Source organism: Cucumis sativus, chromosome 1 (genome assembly GCF_000004075.3).
Source record: "Cucumis sativus cultivar 9930 chromosome 1, Cucumber_9930_V3, whole genome shotgun sequence".
Classification (NCBI taxonomy): Eukaryota; Viridiplantae; Streptophyta; class Magnoliopsida; order Cucurbitales; family Cucurbitaceae; genus Cucumis; species Cucumis sativus.
Window position 1 is genome coordinate 28,593,072 of NC_026655.2, and position 20,095 is coordinate 28,613,166.

Consider the following 20,095-nt stretch of genomic DNA (forward strand, 5'->3'; position numbering starts at 1 on the left):
GAGGTTGAAGTTGAGTTTGTTTAGTGATTAAAATTTGTAAGAAAATTAATTAGGTAGATGTAACCATTTGGTTTGTTGTGATTGATTGTCGAGAGAAAGAACCCCTAATGACTTTCCACCTCTTTTTTCATTTAATATAATTTAATATGTAACCTAATTTCATTATTATTAATTATTTTCTCAATATTTAGAATTGGATTTTCCATTTTCTGATTTTAAATAATTCCGCCTATTTTGGTCCGCATTTCTTTTTAGTTTTGTTTCATTCAATCTTTGTGTTTTTAAAATGTTAACTCATCTCTTTTCATTTATTTTGGTTCTTTTAATTTTATTTTAAATTTGTACTTTATCAATCCATTAAAATAAATAAAAAAGAAAAAATAATTATTAACAACAAAGTTGATTAATATCTATTATTTAAAGAATATATAGAACTGACGGTGTTTGAAAAGATAATTTTGAGGTAACTTATATAATTAATATGAAATATATATTTTTTGATTAAATAAGCTTTAAAATTATAAAATGAGCTCTTCAAAATAAATAAATAAATGAAATGAAATGAAATAGGGAAAGGGAAAACACCCGCATAAAAGAATTGTGCTCACAAACTATCACAGTTGCTTTACCTTCTCCCTCTAGAAGGAAGCTTTGTCCTCTTTTCTTTGCCGGAATCTGCTGCATTCGCCGGCCGCCACCGGCCATGGATTTTACTCTCTCCGCCCCCTTCAAGCTCTCCATCATATTTTCTTTTCTACTTCTCTCCTTCCGAATCTCCTCCGCATCCCCGGAATATTCAAAGCCTCGTTTGTCGTCTCCTTCCGCTAATTCCTCCGGCCAGATTAACTCCAACTCGGTCCTCGTCGCTCTACTGGACTCGCATTATACCGAGCTTGCAGAGCTGATTGAGAAAGCTTTGCTGTTGCAGATTCTAGAAGATGCTGTTGGAAACCACAATCTCACCATTTTCGCGCCGCGAAACGAAGCTCTGGAGCGCGATCTCGACCCTGAGTTCAAGCGTTTCCTTCTCGAGCCAAGGAATTTGAAGTCACTCCAGACGCTATTGACGTTTCACGTCATTCCGACTCGTATCGGATCGACCGAGTGGCCGAAGCATTCTGAGTCGACTCGCCACCAAACACTCTCCAATCACGTCCTCCGATTGACTCACCACAGCACTGGCGAACGAACCGTGGATCTCGCCAAGGTCATTCAACCCGACGCCATTACACGTCCCGACGGCGTCATCCACGGAATCGAACGATTGCTCATTCCTCAGTCCGTACAAGACGATTTCAACCGCCGACGGAATCTCCAGGCTATAACTGCAGTGAAACCGGAAGGAGCACCAGAGGTTGATCCGAGGACTCACCGTCTAAAGAAGCCAGCTCCACCAGCCGAACCAGGCTCTGCACCGGCTCTTCCAATATACGACGCATTAGCTCCAGGGCCATCGCTGGCTCCGGCTCCCGCGCCGGGACCAGGTGGGCCACACCACCACTTCAACGGTGAACGGCAAGTGAAGGATTTCATTCACACTCTTTTACACTATGGCGGTTACAACGAAATGGCTGATATATTAGTGAATCTAACGTCCTTAGCCACGGAAATGGGAAGGCTAGTTTCAGAAGGCTATGTGTTAACCGTTTTGGCGCCGAACGACGAAGCCATGGCGAAACTGACGACGGACCAACTGAGCGAGCCAGGGGCCCCGGAGCAAATCATGTACTACCATTTGATTCCAGAGTATCAAACGGAGGAGAGTATGTACAATGCAGTTCGCCGATTTGGAAAAATCCGATACGACACATTGAGATTGCCGCATAAAGTGGTTGCGCAAGAGGCTGATGGTTCGGTGAAGTTTGGGCAGGGAGAAGGGTCGGCGTACTTGTTCGACCCTGACATTTACACCGACGGGCGTATCTCAGTGCAGGGAATCGATGGAGTTCTGTTTCCGCCGGAGGAGGCGGAGGAGAAACTGTCGGTGAAAACAGTTCAACACGTGAAGGTAGTGACCAAGCCAAGGAGAGGTATGTGAAACAATTTCGTTTTCTGCAATACAATTTTCCATGAATCTATTGCTTTGTTATGTTTGTTAGTTTAGGGTTTCACGGCGCTTCCTACCTCTATTTATCTAATTCCGGTGACCGGCTTTGCCGGATTGATTATGGATTCAGCTGAAAAAGTAAGGAGAAAAATGTTAAATCACTAGTCATTCTTTAGTCCTGTTTGTTCCTGTATCAGTATTTTAATAGGTTTTTTAATTGTGTCTAAGGTGGATTACACTTCCAATTTTGGTGTCTAACAAGTCCCAACAAATTTGAAAAGTTTAACAAACAACTGATCTATTTGATGTAATTTAATTCTATGACTTCTTATTTTGTGTTTAATAAATTAGTAAATCTCAAAAAATTCATAAGATTTAATTGATAGTACATGAACAAGAAATCTCAAAGTCAAGGGACTTAACTTGTAATTATAAATATATTGAGAAGGTGTATAGTGAAATTTACTCATTGGAATTGCTTGGGAAGTGGGGATTTGGTGGCAAAGTTTGATGCGTTGAGATGGGGCTTTTCTAAAACAAATTTTCTGGTTGAAGTTTACTTTTGAAGAAAGAGACTGAGTTTCTTCAATGGGGTTGCTTGGAATCTCTCCGTGTTATCTAATGAAACCAAAAATTCCAAGTAAAATCTTACAATATTATTTTTCACTAAGATCATCTTCTATTTTGTATTAATCTTTGGATTCTTTTAATAATTATGCATATGGGTTTAGTTTGTCTTTATATAAATTGGATTGGACAAGTTTAGAATTATCAATGAAGGGTGGCTGTTGAGTTATCAAAATCACCAAATGAGTAGAAAAATTATTAAATAGTTTTTTTTCCTCTTCTCAATTTGTTTTGTTAATAAAAGGTAAAAAAAATGAAATAGGAAAAAGTATGAGGACAACAAAAATAATTAATTGGGTTGGTGAACTCAGAATATCTTATGGAATTTAAAGGAATGGGACCCCTTTGAAGAGAAAAAACATTTAAAACAACAGCTGGTGGAGAGAAAAAAAGCTCTTGTCATTTGCCCATTAAGCTTCTCTTTACATATTATTCCCTCTTTACCTAAAATATTGTTGGCTTCTTCATGAGTTTTTAGATTTTATTATTCTTATTTATTCTCATCTCAAAAACCATTCATTGAATTTTGTATAAAATTTCATTCTACTAATTGTTTGAATCATTTAGCATAAACTTGACAACCTTGACTTGGCATACATCTGTTTTTTTATGCATGTTTGTAAGCTAAAGAAAACAGTTTGGTTATAGACCATGTTCCATAACCATAGATATACAAGTACTGTTCAAACAAATAAGGAATTATTTGATAGCTATTAAGCCTATTTTCTGTCAACTTCTTACAATAATTTGTATTTTTTTTTAGTGCAAGAGACATTCTCAACCTACTTTTACAAACAAAACTAGATTCTTAAAAACTAGTTTTTTTTTCATAAGTTGATTTGATTTTTTAAGACATTAGTAAAAGGTAGATAATTAAGCCAAAAAATTAGAGGTGAAAGGAGGCTTTGTAATTATAATTTTGAGAAAACTAAAATCAAATAGTCACCAAAGTAGGGTATAGAAAAGGAATGGATTGTGTTTATAAGTGTAGAGTTGGAGAGAGTGTTTAAATAGAAGTATAAAATTGATGTTTGTTGTGTTTGTGTTTATAAATACAATGGCAGGGAAATTGCTTGAAGTGACATGTAGAATGCTAGGAGCCTTCGGACAGGATTCTCGTTTCACAACTTGCCAATGAAACACTTTTCGCCTACAATTCTCAAACACACAGGTTTTTCCTTTTTTCTTCTCTTTTGATTACACATTTCTGGCTGCCCATATCACTGCTCTCCTTGATCTATTAGATAATATAGGTTCCAACTTACAACCAATTTGATAACAAATTTTTGTACATCAAGTTGAAATACTTGTCGTAAAACTTCTTGTTTTGGTTGTTTAATATAATGATCTTAGTTTTAACTCCTTATTGCTTACAATCATATAATATTGGCTTCCTCCTCTATTTTGTAGTCTACTTTCAAAGCTTGAAACTATATTTTAAAACATGACAAATTATGGTTAGAATATTATTTTGGTCGCTATAATGCAAAGTTTGTTTAATTTAACCTCTCAAGTTTGTTTTTATTGAAATCAATTAAATAATAATAATAATTTTCATGCACGAGAAATAAAGTATATGAATATGGTTTCAAAAAAGTCCACAAACATTAAGGCTAAATTTTAAATTGATTGAAAGTAAAAAATACTGAATTTGAACCATTAAAACTAGACTAGAGACTAAAATTAAACAAATTTAGAAATTTAAATAGTATTTTAACAAAAAAATAATAATAAAAAGAACATATAGAAGGACTTGCTGTTTTGAAAAATACATGAAGGGAAGAAGGCAACCAATATCAACCTAATTCAATCAACTAGTTTTCAAATGAAAAAGAACACCATAACCAGTAAGCATTATTATACATATATTGAGTTATGAGAATGTGTTGAATTGGAATATAGAAGAGGTTGCAATGCAATCTGATTAATATAGATGTGTTGATGCAGATGCAGATGCAGAAATGTTCTACATGAAGATGCAGCCCTTCTTTAATGGGTGGACTTGGGATGATGCCCTTCATCCTCTTTTTTCTCTCCTTTTTTCTTTCATTTTTTTTTTAAATGTGAGTTTGTGAGTAAAAAAAAGAAAAGAAAAAAAAGAAAAAAATTCACTGTGAATTTTCAATCCTCAACCATACTATTTAGTACATAAATGTAATTTTTTTTTTTAATTTTGAAAAAAAAGAAGAAGAAGAAGAAAAGAATTAGATGTTATGGTGAAGATGATGAGTAAGGGTGGTTGAAATGGGAACATAGATGGGGTTGGAGTGTTATTATTCCCCTACTTAAATAATAAATTCAAAGAAGTAATTTGTGCAATACACAATAAACTTCCATTTTCATTTTTATTTCTCCTAATTCTTTATTATCATCTCATGAAATTCATTGCTTTCATCACACACCCTTTTTCTCCTTTTTCTTTCTTTTGACTTTCTTCTTTGTTTGTTTGTGCCATTTATGTGTTTTATTAATTGATGCCAAATGTCTTCCTTTTCCTTCTTCTTTCTTCTTTGGAAATGTCTTCCACATTAGTATCCTTCTTTTTTCTTTTACTTAAATACCACTTTCCTACTTTCTACTTTTTGTTTTTCTTTCTTTTTATTATTATCTAATTCTAAAATATTCATTATCATTTTTCTATTTTTAAAACTAATGATGTGTTTGGTAGATTTTTTTAAATCAATTTGAACAATAATATGGTTTGTATCTCATGTTTCTAAACATGTGTTTGGTTGCCCTTTCAAATATTTTAATCCAATTTAAATCATCTTTCAATATATATATATATATATATATATATATATATATATTTATAAATTATAAAATTAATTACAGTTACTCACTAATGTTTACTTTAATATAAGCTATAATTAATTAATTAATTAATTGAAGAATTTTATTTATGTTAATTCTTTCTATAATAATTCTTTTGTAATATCATAGTTTAAATTTTACAAACATACGTGTTTATAACATTAAATTTACCATCATTTTAATACAATGATGCATTTTACACTTTTCGAATCAAAACTTGGTTACACTTTTTAGAATTCGTATTGTTTGTATCAAAATTCGAAAATAGATTTTGAAAACAAAATTCACGTTGATGACCACCAAACACATATTTTAGAGGTGAGCATCGACACACGAAAAATAAACAACCGAAATTGACTGAATCAACACCCGATAGTTGATTCTATTAAAAATATGGTCGGTTGGTTGGTTTAATTAAAAGGTTTTGAAAAATCGACCGGCTAAACATCGTTGTCGGTTTCCGTTATTATAAACCAACTAGGTCGATTTTCAATCGTGATTTTTGTCAAAACTGATCTCGCTCGATTGATGATCACCCCTAGCATATTTGTTTAACTCAGTCAAACTCAAAACATATGACATCATTTGAATTACTTACCAAACAAATACCAACTCTTCTGATCTTTCATTTGTAGTGACACGTCCGAAAAGTAATATAGCAAATCAAAACTGATATTTCGTAAATTATCGAAGGTAGATTTTTAGTTCTTTTTACAAAACAAAAATATTGTTTAAAAATACCTTAATTAAAATAAATATTTAAAAGTTCCTTTTAAAAATGAATTAAAGTGGATTCTTTCCAAATCAAAATAGGATTTAAAATATTTGTTTTCCTTGTAATGAATGTTGTTGTGATATTAAGAATGCCAAAAGGCACTTCTACATTAATCCAAGTTAGCCACACTACTTGTTGAATGGTACATAAGAAAGATAATTGTGGAGTTGTTCACATAATCACATGATCACTTTTATGTGCATGAAGTTAGGTTGGATTAACAGATTCTTCAATTCTTTGAGAATAGAAAAACAAAACCTATTGGCATTCTTAATCCATCCAATTTTAAAACTCATATCCATAAACTTCATCAAAACTCTTTAGTTTCTTTTTTCTTCAAATTTTCTCAATTGATAAGCTTCACATCATTGAACTAATACTTTTAACAATGCTACAAATTAATAGACACAATCCATATCAATTCAATTTAGTTTGATATTAGAATTCACATCGAATCGTATTTACAGTACTCAACGATTTCTATCACTCATTCATTAACTCCTTATGATATTACTATTCATCTCTATTTTAGAGTCACTGCTAAACAAACTAATCTTTTAGTTAGTTTTTTTTTTTATGATCATGACACCACATATTTATCGTCACTCATAATTCTTGATTTTACAGTCTTATCTTTTCTCTACTTCTCACTGTTTTTCTATTGAAATCTTTCACTCATTAAAAAGGTTATACAATATAATACTCAAAGTATCTCTCCTATTAATATTCAACTTAGGTACATTTGGTTTTGTGCAATATAGAATATTATGTGAGATTTTATCCACATATGATACACTTGGCTTGACTTGATTGTTAACATTATTTCAACAAACACTACACGTTTAGTCTCTTAACAAATATTCTTTTTACTTTGCAACATCACTTCAAAGATCAATTGTATATTTGCATTCACGGTAAAGCATAGATCTTCAAATATTGATATTCCATCTTTTCCATTTTTTTAACTTCATCATACATCTGGCTCCCTTTTTCGAGTGAGACTATAGAGTATTTAGAGTTGACATCAAACCAACGGTAATGAGTAGCACTTTTAAGACTAATAATTAAGTATATATCAATATTTATAAAGATTTGTAAATATAGTAAAATCTATCATGACTTCTATTAGTGATATAGTTGCTAAATTCTACCATTGATAGACTTTAAGAACTATATCTAAATTTTACTATATTTGTCTAATTTTTTTAGACATAATTGCCATATTCGGGATATGAAAAGAAAAAAAAACGTGTATATACACCTACAATATGATCTAATAACTTATTATATATATATACACACGTATGTTGAGAAAGTGAAAGCAAAGCAGAAAAAACAATTTAAGGTAAACCATCTATCAACGTTAAAAAAAAAAAAGAGAGTCGAGCGATTGGTAGGTGATGTTTCAACCAAATGGAGGGCAAATGATGGCTTTGAGCATAAGTACTTAATGTATACCACATAATACAATGAGAATACTTTATATTAATTTTCAATTTACGTCTTACAATTGTGAGTTCATGATATGGTCAAAATTAGAATATTTGGAATGCTATTCCTACTAATCTCTCTCATTCACAACTATATACAATTAAGCTCTTTACGTCTATATCTATACCTCTCGAACTCTTTTGTTCTCTCTTTATTTGATGTGATGGAGGATTTATACCCTTTGAAATATAAACCTCATACTCATTAAAATCAAAATTGAAGTGAATCCAACACAAAAGTTTCTTTCTAATATACCCTTAACAAAACTTTAGAACATGATCGATCACTGTATTATTATGTTTGTGATCTCCATCTCCATCTCCATCTCCTCACCTTCTCACCTTGCAAAAGTTATTACAACAAACAAATAATTGTGTCACATCTCTTTCTTTCCAATTTTGATCCCAAGATCGAAAACAACATAACTGAACTCTCGTTAGTTATATCTAACATATTTGCATAGTTCATTTTTTTTCTAATGAGAAACCTAATTGTTTTGGTTTGATTCTCAATTCATGGAGCTTAAACCAGCAAACACTAATTGATGTTGCTTCTTACTTTACACCCTCATATGTTACTAAGATTCCTAAGATTCCTTTTTATCACTGATACATATAAATTTGTATGATTCATATATATATATATATATGTCGATAGATATGATTCTAATATATATAAATCTATGATTCAGATATATATGTCGATATATGTCGATAGATGTTTTTAATTTATAGCACTCAAAATTATTATTCGAGTTAGAGCTCTTAATTGGGCCATAACCACATCCTTATAACTCCACAAATCATCTCTAAACAACATTTTTAATTTGATGAACGCAACTATTTTTTAAATAATTATTTTAAAGAAAAATGAGATTTTTCTTATTAGTAAGATCATTTTTAAAAACTTATAATATAAAGGGTAAATTTAGCATGAAAAATTGATATTTGGAGATTAATTTTGAAATTTTGAAATTTTGAAATTTCAATCGAAATTTTGATAGTGAAAGAATTTATTTTTTTGCTACTAGATATGCTTGCTCAAGGGAATTTAAGAGAATTTAAGAGTTTTAATTTTCGTCTTTCTTTTCCATCGTGCTCTGTTATGTTTTATGTTATGATTTTTCTATTATTATTATTGTGTTAGGTTGGTTTAATGCTATGATTTTTCATTTTTGTATCCACTTCATTTATAATAAACAATTTACAATAATTATCTTCTTTTATACAAATATTTCATGCATTTTTTCAAATTCCTCCTCTTCACATTTACACTAATATGTTACAACATACATCTAAATGTTGTCTATGTTTCCATTATTATACATCTAAATGCTTATTTCTTCATATAAATAATGGTTAAAAATGATCATTGTATTCTAATTTAGCTACCATCAAAATTTCATTAACTAATAATAACAAATTTGTTATTTTTATCAATTTCCTTAAGAGTTTTTCAATTTAAAATTAAATCAAAACATCACACATTCTGAGGATGCATCCAAATATGAAAAAAGAAAGAAAGAAAATCCTATTAAAATCGCATTTAAGAAAGCAAGGAACAAATTTGGAGGTAGGGGGTTTGATATATGGTGGAACCTTCAATCCTCCTTTCTTTGACCATTCTTACATTTTCTTTCTAAATGGAAAGATTTAATAGGGTTATTTTCATGCTTGGCATTTTGAAAGTAAGGATATGCAAAACAACAATACTTTCAAAAGAGAAAAAAACATGTGGAATGAGAGTGGAATTTGATAAATTATAAAAACATCTCCAAACTGTCATTTCTTTCAAAATTACAACAATACATTTGTCTTTACATAAACATTTCAAAACTTATCCTACCTTGGGATGGACATCCATTGGAATATTATTTAGCAAAAATTGAAACATGATACTGTGACAAAATGATCTGAAATAGTGCATCAGTCTCAACTTTCATCCTAGATCACTGCCACACCATTCCAAATTTCAGTTTCTTTCAATCAAACTTCTACTCTTAAGGATAGTTTTAAAACATTTTTAAAAACCCAAAGCATATTATTGCAACTTTGCAGTTTTTTTTTAAAACCAAAGCACAGTTCAAGGTTACCTATTTTATAGTTTAGCCAATATTCTTTCAAGTGTATCCATTTTGGACATGCTTTAGACCCTAACTAACCTCCAAGATTGAGTTTATTTGGTAAAGATGGGTACATTCTCTAACAAGCTTGCAAATGAATGAGTCATTTCCAGAAGATAAAAAAGGAGAGTACTTTTCTAAACTTGAAAGGTTGGAAGAAGAGTTCATCACAAAACAAACCAATCAACCATTGTATTTCAACAGGTGGCACTTACATTTTTATTTTAGATGGCAGCTGCAGTGTTTGCCGCTCTGCTGCTTCAACGCAAATCAGAGTTTTAAGAACTTCCCTCACTCTTGTTTCTCCACCACTCCATAAACTTAACTTGTGCAGCCATGGTATCCACCCTGTAGAGTTGATACCAATGATTTGCGATCTCTTGGCCAAAAGTCCAACCGAATACACCCCCCGCAAGGAACGACAGCCCAGCGCCTGTCAAAACACAACTACGGAGTAAGCACACCAATCGTTAACTAGCATTTTATGCATCTTTATACATAGAACACAATGCTCTTTTTCCTTCCTTCTTTTTTTGTTTTTTGAAAAGGAAACAGATTGTATTGATGAAATCTGAGGCATGAATTCAGATGACAGATACAATGGGATTCAAAGGAAAAAGTACAATACACCTCGTGAATACCAAAAAGAGGCCTACTCACATAATATCGAAACATAAATTACTAGAACCTAGGGAAATTAGATAGAGGTTATGAACACAGTCCAATTGAGGCATATGTCTTGAATTGAGTAATCACCAAACAATTTAGATACAGAGCACCAAGACGAAGCAAGAAGGCGAGCTGAGGCAAAACGATCTGACCAGTCATAGAATTTGTCATGAAAAACTCCATGATTTCGTATGAACCAGAGTGCTAAGAGAAAGGCTTTAACCGCATTCACATTATACCATAGCATTTGTGCTTTTGGAGGAAAGGCTTTAACTGCATTAAACCATAGCGTTTGTGCTTTTGGAGGTAAATGTGGACTGCTGAGAACTTGAAGCACATTGTCTTTGAAGGATTGTCCAAAGACCCATTGCAAGTTAAAAAGGGAAAATAGTTTCCACCAACACTTACCAGAGAATGAGCATTCGAAGAAAAGATGTTATAGATCCTCTCCAGAAGCTTTACAAAGTGGACAAATGGAGGGGGAAATTGCAGGGCCTTGGAGTTTTGATTGAAGAGTGACCGAGCAATTAAGTGATCCAAAAAGCATTACCCAAATTCGAACGTTCACTCTTTTGGGACTTTTTGATTTCCATGTTGCTTGATAGATGTTCTTTTCAAGAGAATGCAAGGCAGTTAGAAACTGGGAAAGGGATTTAACGGTGAACTTACCTGAGGAATCCAATAACCAAAGTCTAGAATCTGCTGCATGGGATAGAGTTTTACCATGGATGCTAGATAGAAGTGCTTGAAAATCTGCAATTTCTTCATTTTTAGAGCACATCGAAAAGAAGGATTCCAGGATGGAGTTGCAGGGTCCCAATGAGATCATTCATTGCCTTCTTTGTTGGTTGCAATACGGTACAGATTAGGAAAAACCTGTTTTATTGACTGTTCCGAGCACCAAGGAGCTTCCCAGAATGCAATTCTTCTTCCATCACCCAATTTAAAGGTTGCAAAATGATTAAATTTTGACCATATTTTTTAGATACTAATCCATGGGCAGCATAAACTAAGCCCAAACTTCCCAAAGGAATGCCATTCAAATTCATCAGTGCCACTGCCATGTATACTTTTGACGATCTTGCAGTAAAATGCCTCTGGTTCCTTAAAAAACGCCAATTCCATTTGAACGGCAAGGCTAAGTTCCTGTTTTTCAGATTTCCCAAGCCAAGACCCCCATCAGATAAAGCTTTTGATGCGGTGCTCCATTTCACAAGGTGGTTTAGCTTGCTGCCTTTTTGTCCTTCCCAGAAAAAAATGGACATTATTTTTTCCAATTCTGTGATTGCTGACCTCATCATTTGTAAGAAAGATAAATAATAGGTTGAAAGGTTAGCAAAAACTGCATTGCAAAGTGTTAGGCAGCCACCTCTAGATAGATTATACTTATTCCAACAATCGAGTTTCAGATGAATTTTATCGATGACAGGCTGCCAGAAGGATAGCTTTTTAGGATAACCTCCTAGAGGTAGTCCAAGCAAGTGAATGGAATGGAACCAGTTGTACAACCCATTCGAACAGCTGTTGATTGGATAGTGGAAGCGCCAATGTTGACTCCGTATAGAGCTGATTTTTCCCAATTTACTTTCTGACCGGAACACCATTAAAAGAAACCAACTGTATCAATAAGATTGTTCAAAGATGTCTCGTTGTATTGACTAAACAGAAGTGTGTCATCGGCAAATTGGAGGATGGTGATGTGGGGTCAAGCAATTGGACATGGTCAAGTTGCAATAAAACCGCTTAGAAGGACGAGTATCGTCCTCAAGGATCAAAATTAGGTTTTAACTTAGCTATTCAAGAATCGAATTAATTTTATCTAAGGCAATGGAAAATGAGGTTAGGTTTGTTTCAATTGAGTTGAATAAAGAAGACTAATAATATTAGCCATAATTTGCTACGAAACACTATTCTAAGTAGCACAAAAGAAAGAAAGTATGGAGGAGGAGAAATTCCCGTGATTGGAATGTTTTGGAATCAAATGGGAAGCTTAAAATGACAAATTGAAGCCCTATTTATACATGTTGGACAGGGAGAGCCTTGCAACGCTATAGGTGCAGTGTGACGTTGTAGAGCATCTTCACAACCGCACTAATTGTTTGCTGAGTGCACTAAGTGCACAACGTTGCAACGCTGTCTACTTTTGACGCCTACTCATCAGACGCATGGGACCACTCGACGCATCATCTCCTTGTGGGCGTCATTGCAACTCTATAGGTAGCATTGCAACACAGCCCTTCTTCTAGAGAAATTTTCTTAATTTCACATATTTCCTTCATTTTTGTTCCAATTAACTTGGGTTTGCCCGTTTTCGTGTATTTTTATCCAAAATGATAAATTAGCCATAATTTGCTAAGAAACACTATCAAACAAATTAAATCCAATAAAATCAACCCTAAATAAGAAGTAAAAATAAGCACATTTTATGCGCTTATCAGATGGAGAGGTGGATTTTGTCTGTCCCAACCGTAAACCCTTCGAATAAACCACTCTGATGTGCCTGTGAGATTAATAGGCTGAGAACCTCACTGATTAGAAGAAATAAGAAGGGGGATAGTGTATCTCCTTGGGGTATACCTTTTGATGCTTGGATGAAGCCTTGCGGTCGACCATTAATAAAGATCAAGAATTTTGGGTGTCGGATACATACATTTGTCCATTCAATCCATTTTGGATGAAAACCCATATGCTTGAGGGTGTTGTCTAGAAAACTACAGTTTACTCAGTCAAATGCCTTTTCGAGGTCAATTTTGAGAATCCAACCTTTTTTCTTCCTTGCTCGGTAGTCCTTCACTACCTCGTTTGCTATAAGGATTGGATCCAAAATTTGGCTGTCTCTTATAGAAAGCACTTTGAATATTTGCTATTATTGAGGGCATGACTTTCTTCACTCTTTCTGCCAAGACTTTGGTAATGATTTTATAGGAAGAAGTGGTCAGACTAATGGGCTGAAAATCTTTGAGGGATTCTTCCTTTTTTTGGAACAAGACAGATAGTTTTCCATTTTCACAAATTCGTTGAACATTTTTGGAAGACCTCTTTGAAAAAATTCTAATATTCTAGGAAGAGTTCCACTGTGAAACTGTCGGAACCTGGTGCCTTATTTTTCCCAAGAGCTTTTATGGCTTATAGGATTTCTTCCCCATTGAATGATGTTATCAGGAAGGAATTTTGAGATGCACCAACCTGTTTCCAAAATAGATTGGAGCGGAAGATTCTAGGGCCTGTGAGCTTTTTTGTAGAGGGGTTCAAAATAATGCAGAATTTCACCTTCAACGGCTCTGAATGAGGTTATTGGTTCTTCTTCTGAAGAGAATATTTCAGGAAAACGATTTCGCCTTTTTTTTGCTGCAGGGAAACGATGGAAGAAGGATGATTCTCATTGCCCAACCTCAACCAATTCAATTTGTCTTTCTGAATCAAATTTCTTTCTTCCAAGGAATGCAATGTTATTAAAGCTCCTTTGACTGCAAGATGAATATACTCTGTCAAAGACAGTCTACTCTATTCAGCCTTTGCATCAAAGAATCTCAACTCTGGAATAAGATCATTCTCTTCCCTTGTCTTTCTTTTACATAGTCAGTGGACCATGCTTTTACTCTATCCAGCCTTTGCATCAAAGAATCTCAACTCTGGAATAAGATCATTCTCTTTCCCTTGTCTTTCTTTTACATAGTCAGTGGACCATACTTTCTCCTTACTTTCCGAAGTTTGAGATTTAAGACAAATCCTGCCCAACCATTTGATTGTTCTTCTTCTAGCGTTTTACAAATTTCTCTTATGCAATCTGGAAACAACCAGCTGTTACAGAAACGGAAAGGACTAAGGCCCAGCTTATCGAACATGTTTCCATTAGCAGTGGAAAACAATCTGAAAAAATTCTTGCTATTCGATTGACAGTGGAATTGGAAGTAAGTCGTCCCAGTTCTTGGTAACAAGGAAACAAAGAATTAGAGAATGTGAATTTGAAATTCCTTTTCTAGACCAAGTAAACAGTCCATTTGATAAGGGTATGCCCTATAAGGCAGCTTCCTTGATGAAATTGTTGAACTTTTTCATTCCCTTTGTTGTCCTACCCAATGGGGATCTTTCATGGGCTCATCTGGTTATATTGAAGTCTTCTCCTAAGCACCATGGTTCCAAACAGTAATGTGATAGAGAAATCAGTTCCGGCCAGAGGAATTTCCTTTCTCTGTAATTAGAGTTGCTCCATATATTGGTCACCCAACAGACATTGTTGCATTGAATCTTGAATTTTACTGAAAAAGAATACCCGCCTTGAGGAATTCAATTGAGCAACCATGCTTTTGTCCCATGTTGTAAGCATGCCACCCGATCTTCCAAAATCCTCTACAAATGTCCAGCCGATTCCATTTGAACTCCAAATTTATTTGATGAATTGGTGATCAATGTCCGACTTCTTCGATTCTTGGATTAGAACTATGTACGAATAAATAGATTGTAAGAAATGCTTCAGCGCTGTTGCCTTATTTTATCATTGTATTCCAGGATAGAATCTTCATGGTCAAGGGAAGGAGATTACCTGCAGTTGTAGACCACACGTATCGACAAGAGAGCTGAACTTAGAAGGGATTTGGGAGGGTGGAAGTTGCTCGTGCTGAAGGAGGATTGACTTATACGCTTCCCCCAATAAATCACTGTCTTGTGTCTTCTTCTACTGTATGAATGCTATGTTGCGCTAACTCTTCACTGCTGAATCTTCTGGTTTTGGTATGATGAAACTTGTGGCTTTGGTATGATGTAGAACACAATGCTCATAGTAAACATTTCACCAAGATAGTTCGTTTGCTTGGACGCAGCAGATTTAAACAAAAAAGATTCTTAAGATCTTGACAAACAAAGCCAGCTCCTAAACAAGAATTGGAGCCTTAAGGATCTCAGTATTCTACAACATGACATTACACTTTCCTAACTTGGGACTAATCAATATATCCCCCTATTAAATAAATCGCAAATTGCTTTAAGCAAGTATACTGTATATGTTCATGTCAACCAAACTCATAACCTATTTGAGTGGTAAGTATAGTATAGTACCACCAAAGGTTTTACTTTTAGCCAAAGAAAATAACAATGTGCTGCATTGGTTGAAAAAGTCATTTTAACTTGCATAAAGATGGAAACAAGAAAAGGAATGTAACTTGAAGAGATGTGACTGCAGATTTCGTTGAACCATGTTATACTTAAAATTAAAAAATAATAAACAATTGCTAATGTCAGCAGTAGTAAAGTAAATGAATATTTTGAATTCTACTGGTATTCCTTTACTGATATGAAGCAGGCAGTTAAATGGAAAGACAAGTGAGTTGAATACCATGTAAACTTCTTGAGTATTTCCATGCAACACCTGCAGTCGAGACAGCTCCAATAACACTTCCTGTGAGACCAAAGTTTACAGCCTCTCTGGCAGTTTTCAACTGAAAAAGGAATAATAAGCAGCCAATGAATGAGGAATCTAGAAGCATATACATGAACTCTTAGTAACAGAAAGTTAAGGAATCTGCCTTTGCCTTCCCGCTATGTTTTAAAAATGTGAAACATAACGAGAACCATGCTTAACCCGACTGTTTTTAATGTGATATGCGGCTTAAGTAGTTTCGAAATTTCATCCTGAAGAATGTTTAGGAATACACTAAACAGAAAAAGAATAGAGCAAACACCCCGGCCAAGTAGTTGAACTTAAGAAGGCACGAGATCATATAATGAATCCATGATCTAACTATTTAGCATTACAGGCAGTATAATAATAATCTAGACTCTAGATCATAACTGAAAATAAACTGGAAATTGTTTTTATAGCTGAAGGTTAGAAGACAGTGAAAAGAGAAAAAATCAGTTTATCAGCCACAAGCAACAAAAACCAGGACATAATAGGACCAGAGAGAGAATCAAAAAGCCTTGTCTTGGCAGGAAAATCACAGGCAAATATAAGCTAGCGCTGCACTACAAGGTTCTATCAATCAGCATGATAACAACCAATACCATTTACCAATATGGTTCTTAGGTACTTTATTAAACACACTGATAACAAACTCTGAGGATAGACAATTGCAATATATTATGAGTGCAAACAGCAAAGTAACACTAAGTAGAAAACGAAGAGTTAAAATAAAATGCATTAATTTTATTGTAAGAATGTAATATAACATTCCAATTCAAAAGAAAAATAAACCATGATGGATTGGCCAATGGTAAAAAAAACTAATAAAGTGGTCATGGGTTCAATTTATGGTAGCCACTTACCTAAGAATTAATTTTCTATGAGTTTCTCTTACACCCAAATGTTGTAGAGTCAGGTGGGTTGATCCATGAAATTAGTTAAGGTGCACGTAAGCTGGCCCGGACACTCACAAATATAAAAAAAAAATCGAAAGGAAAACATTATTTCACTTGTTATGATAGAAATGGTTTCAAAAGACTACTGTTAGGTACTTCTAAAATGAAAGCAGATCCCCTTATCATGCGTTTGACAGCATCTTGGTGTGTTATGTGCAATTCAAATGCTAAATCTCTTAGTCATCTTTTTATGCATTATCCTTTTGCATCTCGTTTTTGGTACATACTTTTGGAAGCTTTTGGTTGGTCTGTGAATTATGATCACCTTGCTTTTGTTTGGCGGGAACCCATTTTGTTGTTTGAGGAAGACTCTTTGGTTGCCTCTTATCCGTATGTTCTTCTGGCATCTATGAGGAGAACGGAATGGTGTATCCTCTTCTTTTGAGCGCTTTATGGATAGGGTTCTTTCTACTGCTTTCTTTTGGTGTAAAAATCAGCACTATTTTGCACTTCATAGCTCATCTTTTTTCATCTCCAATTGATCTTCTTTCTTGTAACTCACCAATAACGAGTTTTTATTCCTTTATTTCATTTATCAATGAAATCGTTCCTTCTATCCAATTTTTCTTTTTTTTTTTTTAAATGTACTTCCAAAATTGACAGCAACAAACCATAAAAATTATTCAAAAAGGAAATATTTGGTCCAGTTCCCTACTAAGAGTTATGCTATATTATAACTCAGGCCATCGGGTATCAACACTCACTGGGCAAGGAAATTTCAGATCATCCCAAGCTCAAAGGAAAAATAAACCCCACTATTATTGAACACATTTAATTTCAGATATACGAATCTAAGAATGGATAAAAAAAAAACAACCGAGATGATATGAAACACCGAGTGACATCAACTCAGAAGCAGGCAATAGAAGAAGTAAAAGAAGCAAAAGAGGAAAAGAAGTGAAGGATGAATTACAACGGGGCCATGAACGGGATCAGAAGCAATAAATTCCTCGACATCGGAGGAAGACCATGAAGGAAGAGGGGTCTGGCGCTGAACGTAGGGGCTATAGTTGTCGAGAATGGAGAATCTGTCGGACCAAAACTCCTTGTAGCCTTCCCAGTGCTTCCTGAAGAAGGATTGAGAGGACGAATCTTCCATGATTGCTCCCTCAAAAAACAGATTAAGATTGAGATTTTAGAAGCTAAATCCGATTGAAATCAGAATCCTCAAAGCTGTTCTCTCTTCTAGCTCTTCAAAGCTGGTTTTGTTTTGTGTTTGTGAGGAAAGTGAAGGTTATTGGACCTCTCTCCACCTTGGGCCAAGCCAAAGCCCAATAGAAAAGCCTACATTTCCATTCTTTTCTCTTACACAAATGATAAGAGAAGGTGCTTCACTTTTCTTTAAACAATCAACTATTTATTAATAAAATGGAAGATTCAACTTACCACGAGGATAACTCAATCGACAATTTTTCTATAGAATAAATATACTAATGGATAAAATAAACGTAACTCAATTGCAAATATTTACAATAATTCTCAGATTCGAGTTCCAGTTAGTCACTCCACATAATGCATACTCTCTCCAAACTCCAATCTCTTTCTCTTTTTCTTCTTCCCTCCTCTTTGTCTTTCCAGATTTGTTTTCATCTTAATTACATGCTTTTCATCTCACCATTGAGAATACACAGCACATATATTATCAGATATTCTCCTATTTTCTTTATACTTATCTTTTTAATACTTAATTTCATACGTATTTGTTGGCGTGTTGACTCTTAATCTCAAATTATTTAATTTTAATTTATTATTTATAACTAATGTTTTGAGAGTAACAAACTAGAATTAGTTTTTTCTTTAACAACTCAAGTGTTTCTATGAGTCTATAGCATAGAGCTCCAAAGAACGATCCCAACACAATTTGAATCAACTAATTTGGAGCTCAAACAAATAAGTTATATCGGAAACGAGCTAAACAAAAACATATCCGAGGTAATGATGTGTCGGTCAAATCATCAAATTGGATTCAATTAATGATAGATATGTGAAGCAAATGAAGGAGGAACACATGGTTATTTTTGGATTGGTTTTAAAAAGAAAACGAATTTTATATTATTTTAAGTTTGTGTCTAACGATTAAGTTTTTAAAGCTAGTGAACTTGTTTTTGTTGGATTTTAAAAGAAAGTATCTTATAAAGATATATGTTATTGTATTATTTTTTTATTTGTGTCTGACGATTAATTGAGTTTAAATCTTCACCATTTAATTTTTCTTTTACAAGATTGAGTGTACCAATTTGATTTTAGATTTCAACATCTTCTCCCTCGTAATACATTCTTCAATTAGCACATATACTTATCAATTACATATTTTTTTTTCAATCCTTTCAAAAAAATTCAAAGTCTCAATTGTTGCTCTCTCCAAGCTTTAAATTTTCTTCTCTTCATCTTATATTTGAGAGAGAAATTTTATACGATAAGGATTGATTTGTTGAGTGCTTTAATTTGTAAATCTGCTCTTTGAAAGAATTTTTCTCATCTTATACCTCATTTTAAATATTTAGTGAAGAGTTTCTCTTAATCCCTAAAAAGAGTCATTTGTGTTGGTTTGATCATGATCCGTGTAAAAGTTTGAGTTTGAACTCATAAAAAGAGTAGCGTAACCATTGTCTCTAATCCGTGAAAAGAGTTTATTTGAAGTTTTAGTGACATACACCCAAAAAAAAAGTTTGAAAAATGTATATAAGTTGGGTTGTGCCAACCCACGGTAAAATTTTGCATGTTAATTTCTCTATCTCTCGACTATTTAATTTTGGCAATTAACTTGTCGTTAAATTTTATAGCTTGAAATTAATTGCAATTTTTGTCTTTATTTTAGATTAATTGCTCACTTGTCTATTTAGGTTGGTAGAATTTTAAATTGTGTATTGTAACTATTTTAAATGTAATAAAAAAATCGAAATAAAATAATATGTATTAAACCACCAATTCACCCTTGAGTTGAAGGCAAATTTAATTATATAACTTTGATAGCATATTAAACCACCAATTCACCTAAAAACTTAAACTCTGTATTGGAGGAAAATTTAATTATATATGTGACGCCCGTCCCAAATGCCACCCTACAAGTTTGCATAACAACTCATCTTTCCTTCCTTTACTTGGCTTCTACGCCTGAAATCCATTATTTGCTTGACTCCATCGCCTGCTAACCTGAGGAGCATAAGCTTAAGATGTAAGTCAAAGACTTAGTGAG

The 20,095-nt window shown here is 33.6% G+C and overlaps 2 protein-coding genes across 3 annotated transcripts; one reads left to right on the top strand and one right to left on the bottom strand.

Moving 5' to 3' along the window:
• The first annotated feature begins 563 nt into the window (after nucleotides 1-563).
• On the top strand, nucleotides 564-5,022 carry LOC101222077 (fasciclin-like arabinogalactan protein 17). Of its 2 annotated transcripts, none has more exons than XM_011661872.2 (3): nucleotides 564-2,030; nucleotides 3,739-3,845; nucleotides 4,622-5,022. In XM_011661872.2, the coding sequence occupies exons 1-2, from the start codon at nucleotides 704-706 to the stop codon at nucleotides 3,810-3,812; spliced, it is 1,401 nt and encodes a 466-aa protein (XP_011660174.1). In that variant the 5' UTR covers nucleotides 564-703; the 3' UTR covers nucleotides 3,813-3,845; nucleotides 4,622-5,022. The 2 variants fall into 2 exon arrangements, with proteins under 2 accessions (XP_011660174.1, XP_011660173.1); XM_011661871.2 differs by having other exon boundaries at nucleotides 4,628-5,022.
• A 4,889-nt stretch (nucleotides 5,023-9,911) lies between these two features.
• On the bottom strand, nucleotides 9,912-18,129 carry LOC101222313 (succinate dehydrogenase subunit 6, mitochondrial). Its single transcript, XM_011661873.2, has 3 exons — nucleotides 17,813-18,129; nucleotides 15,878-15,980; nucleotides 9,912-10,309 (listed from the first exon to the last, which is right to left on the bottom strand). The coding sequence occupies exons 1-3, from the start codon at nucleotides 17,996-17,998 to the stop codon at nucleotides 10,155-10,157; spliced, it is 444 nt and encodes a 147-aa protein (XP_011660175.1). The 5' UTR covers nucleotides 17,999-18,129; the 3' UTR covers nucleotides 9,912-10,154.
• Between the last annotated feature and the right edge of the window lie 1,966 nt (nucleotides 18,130-20,095).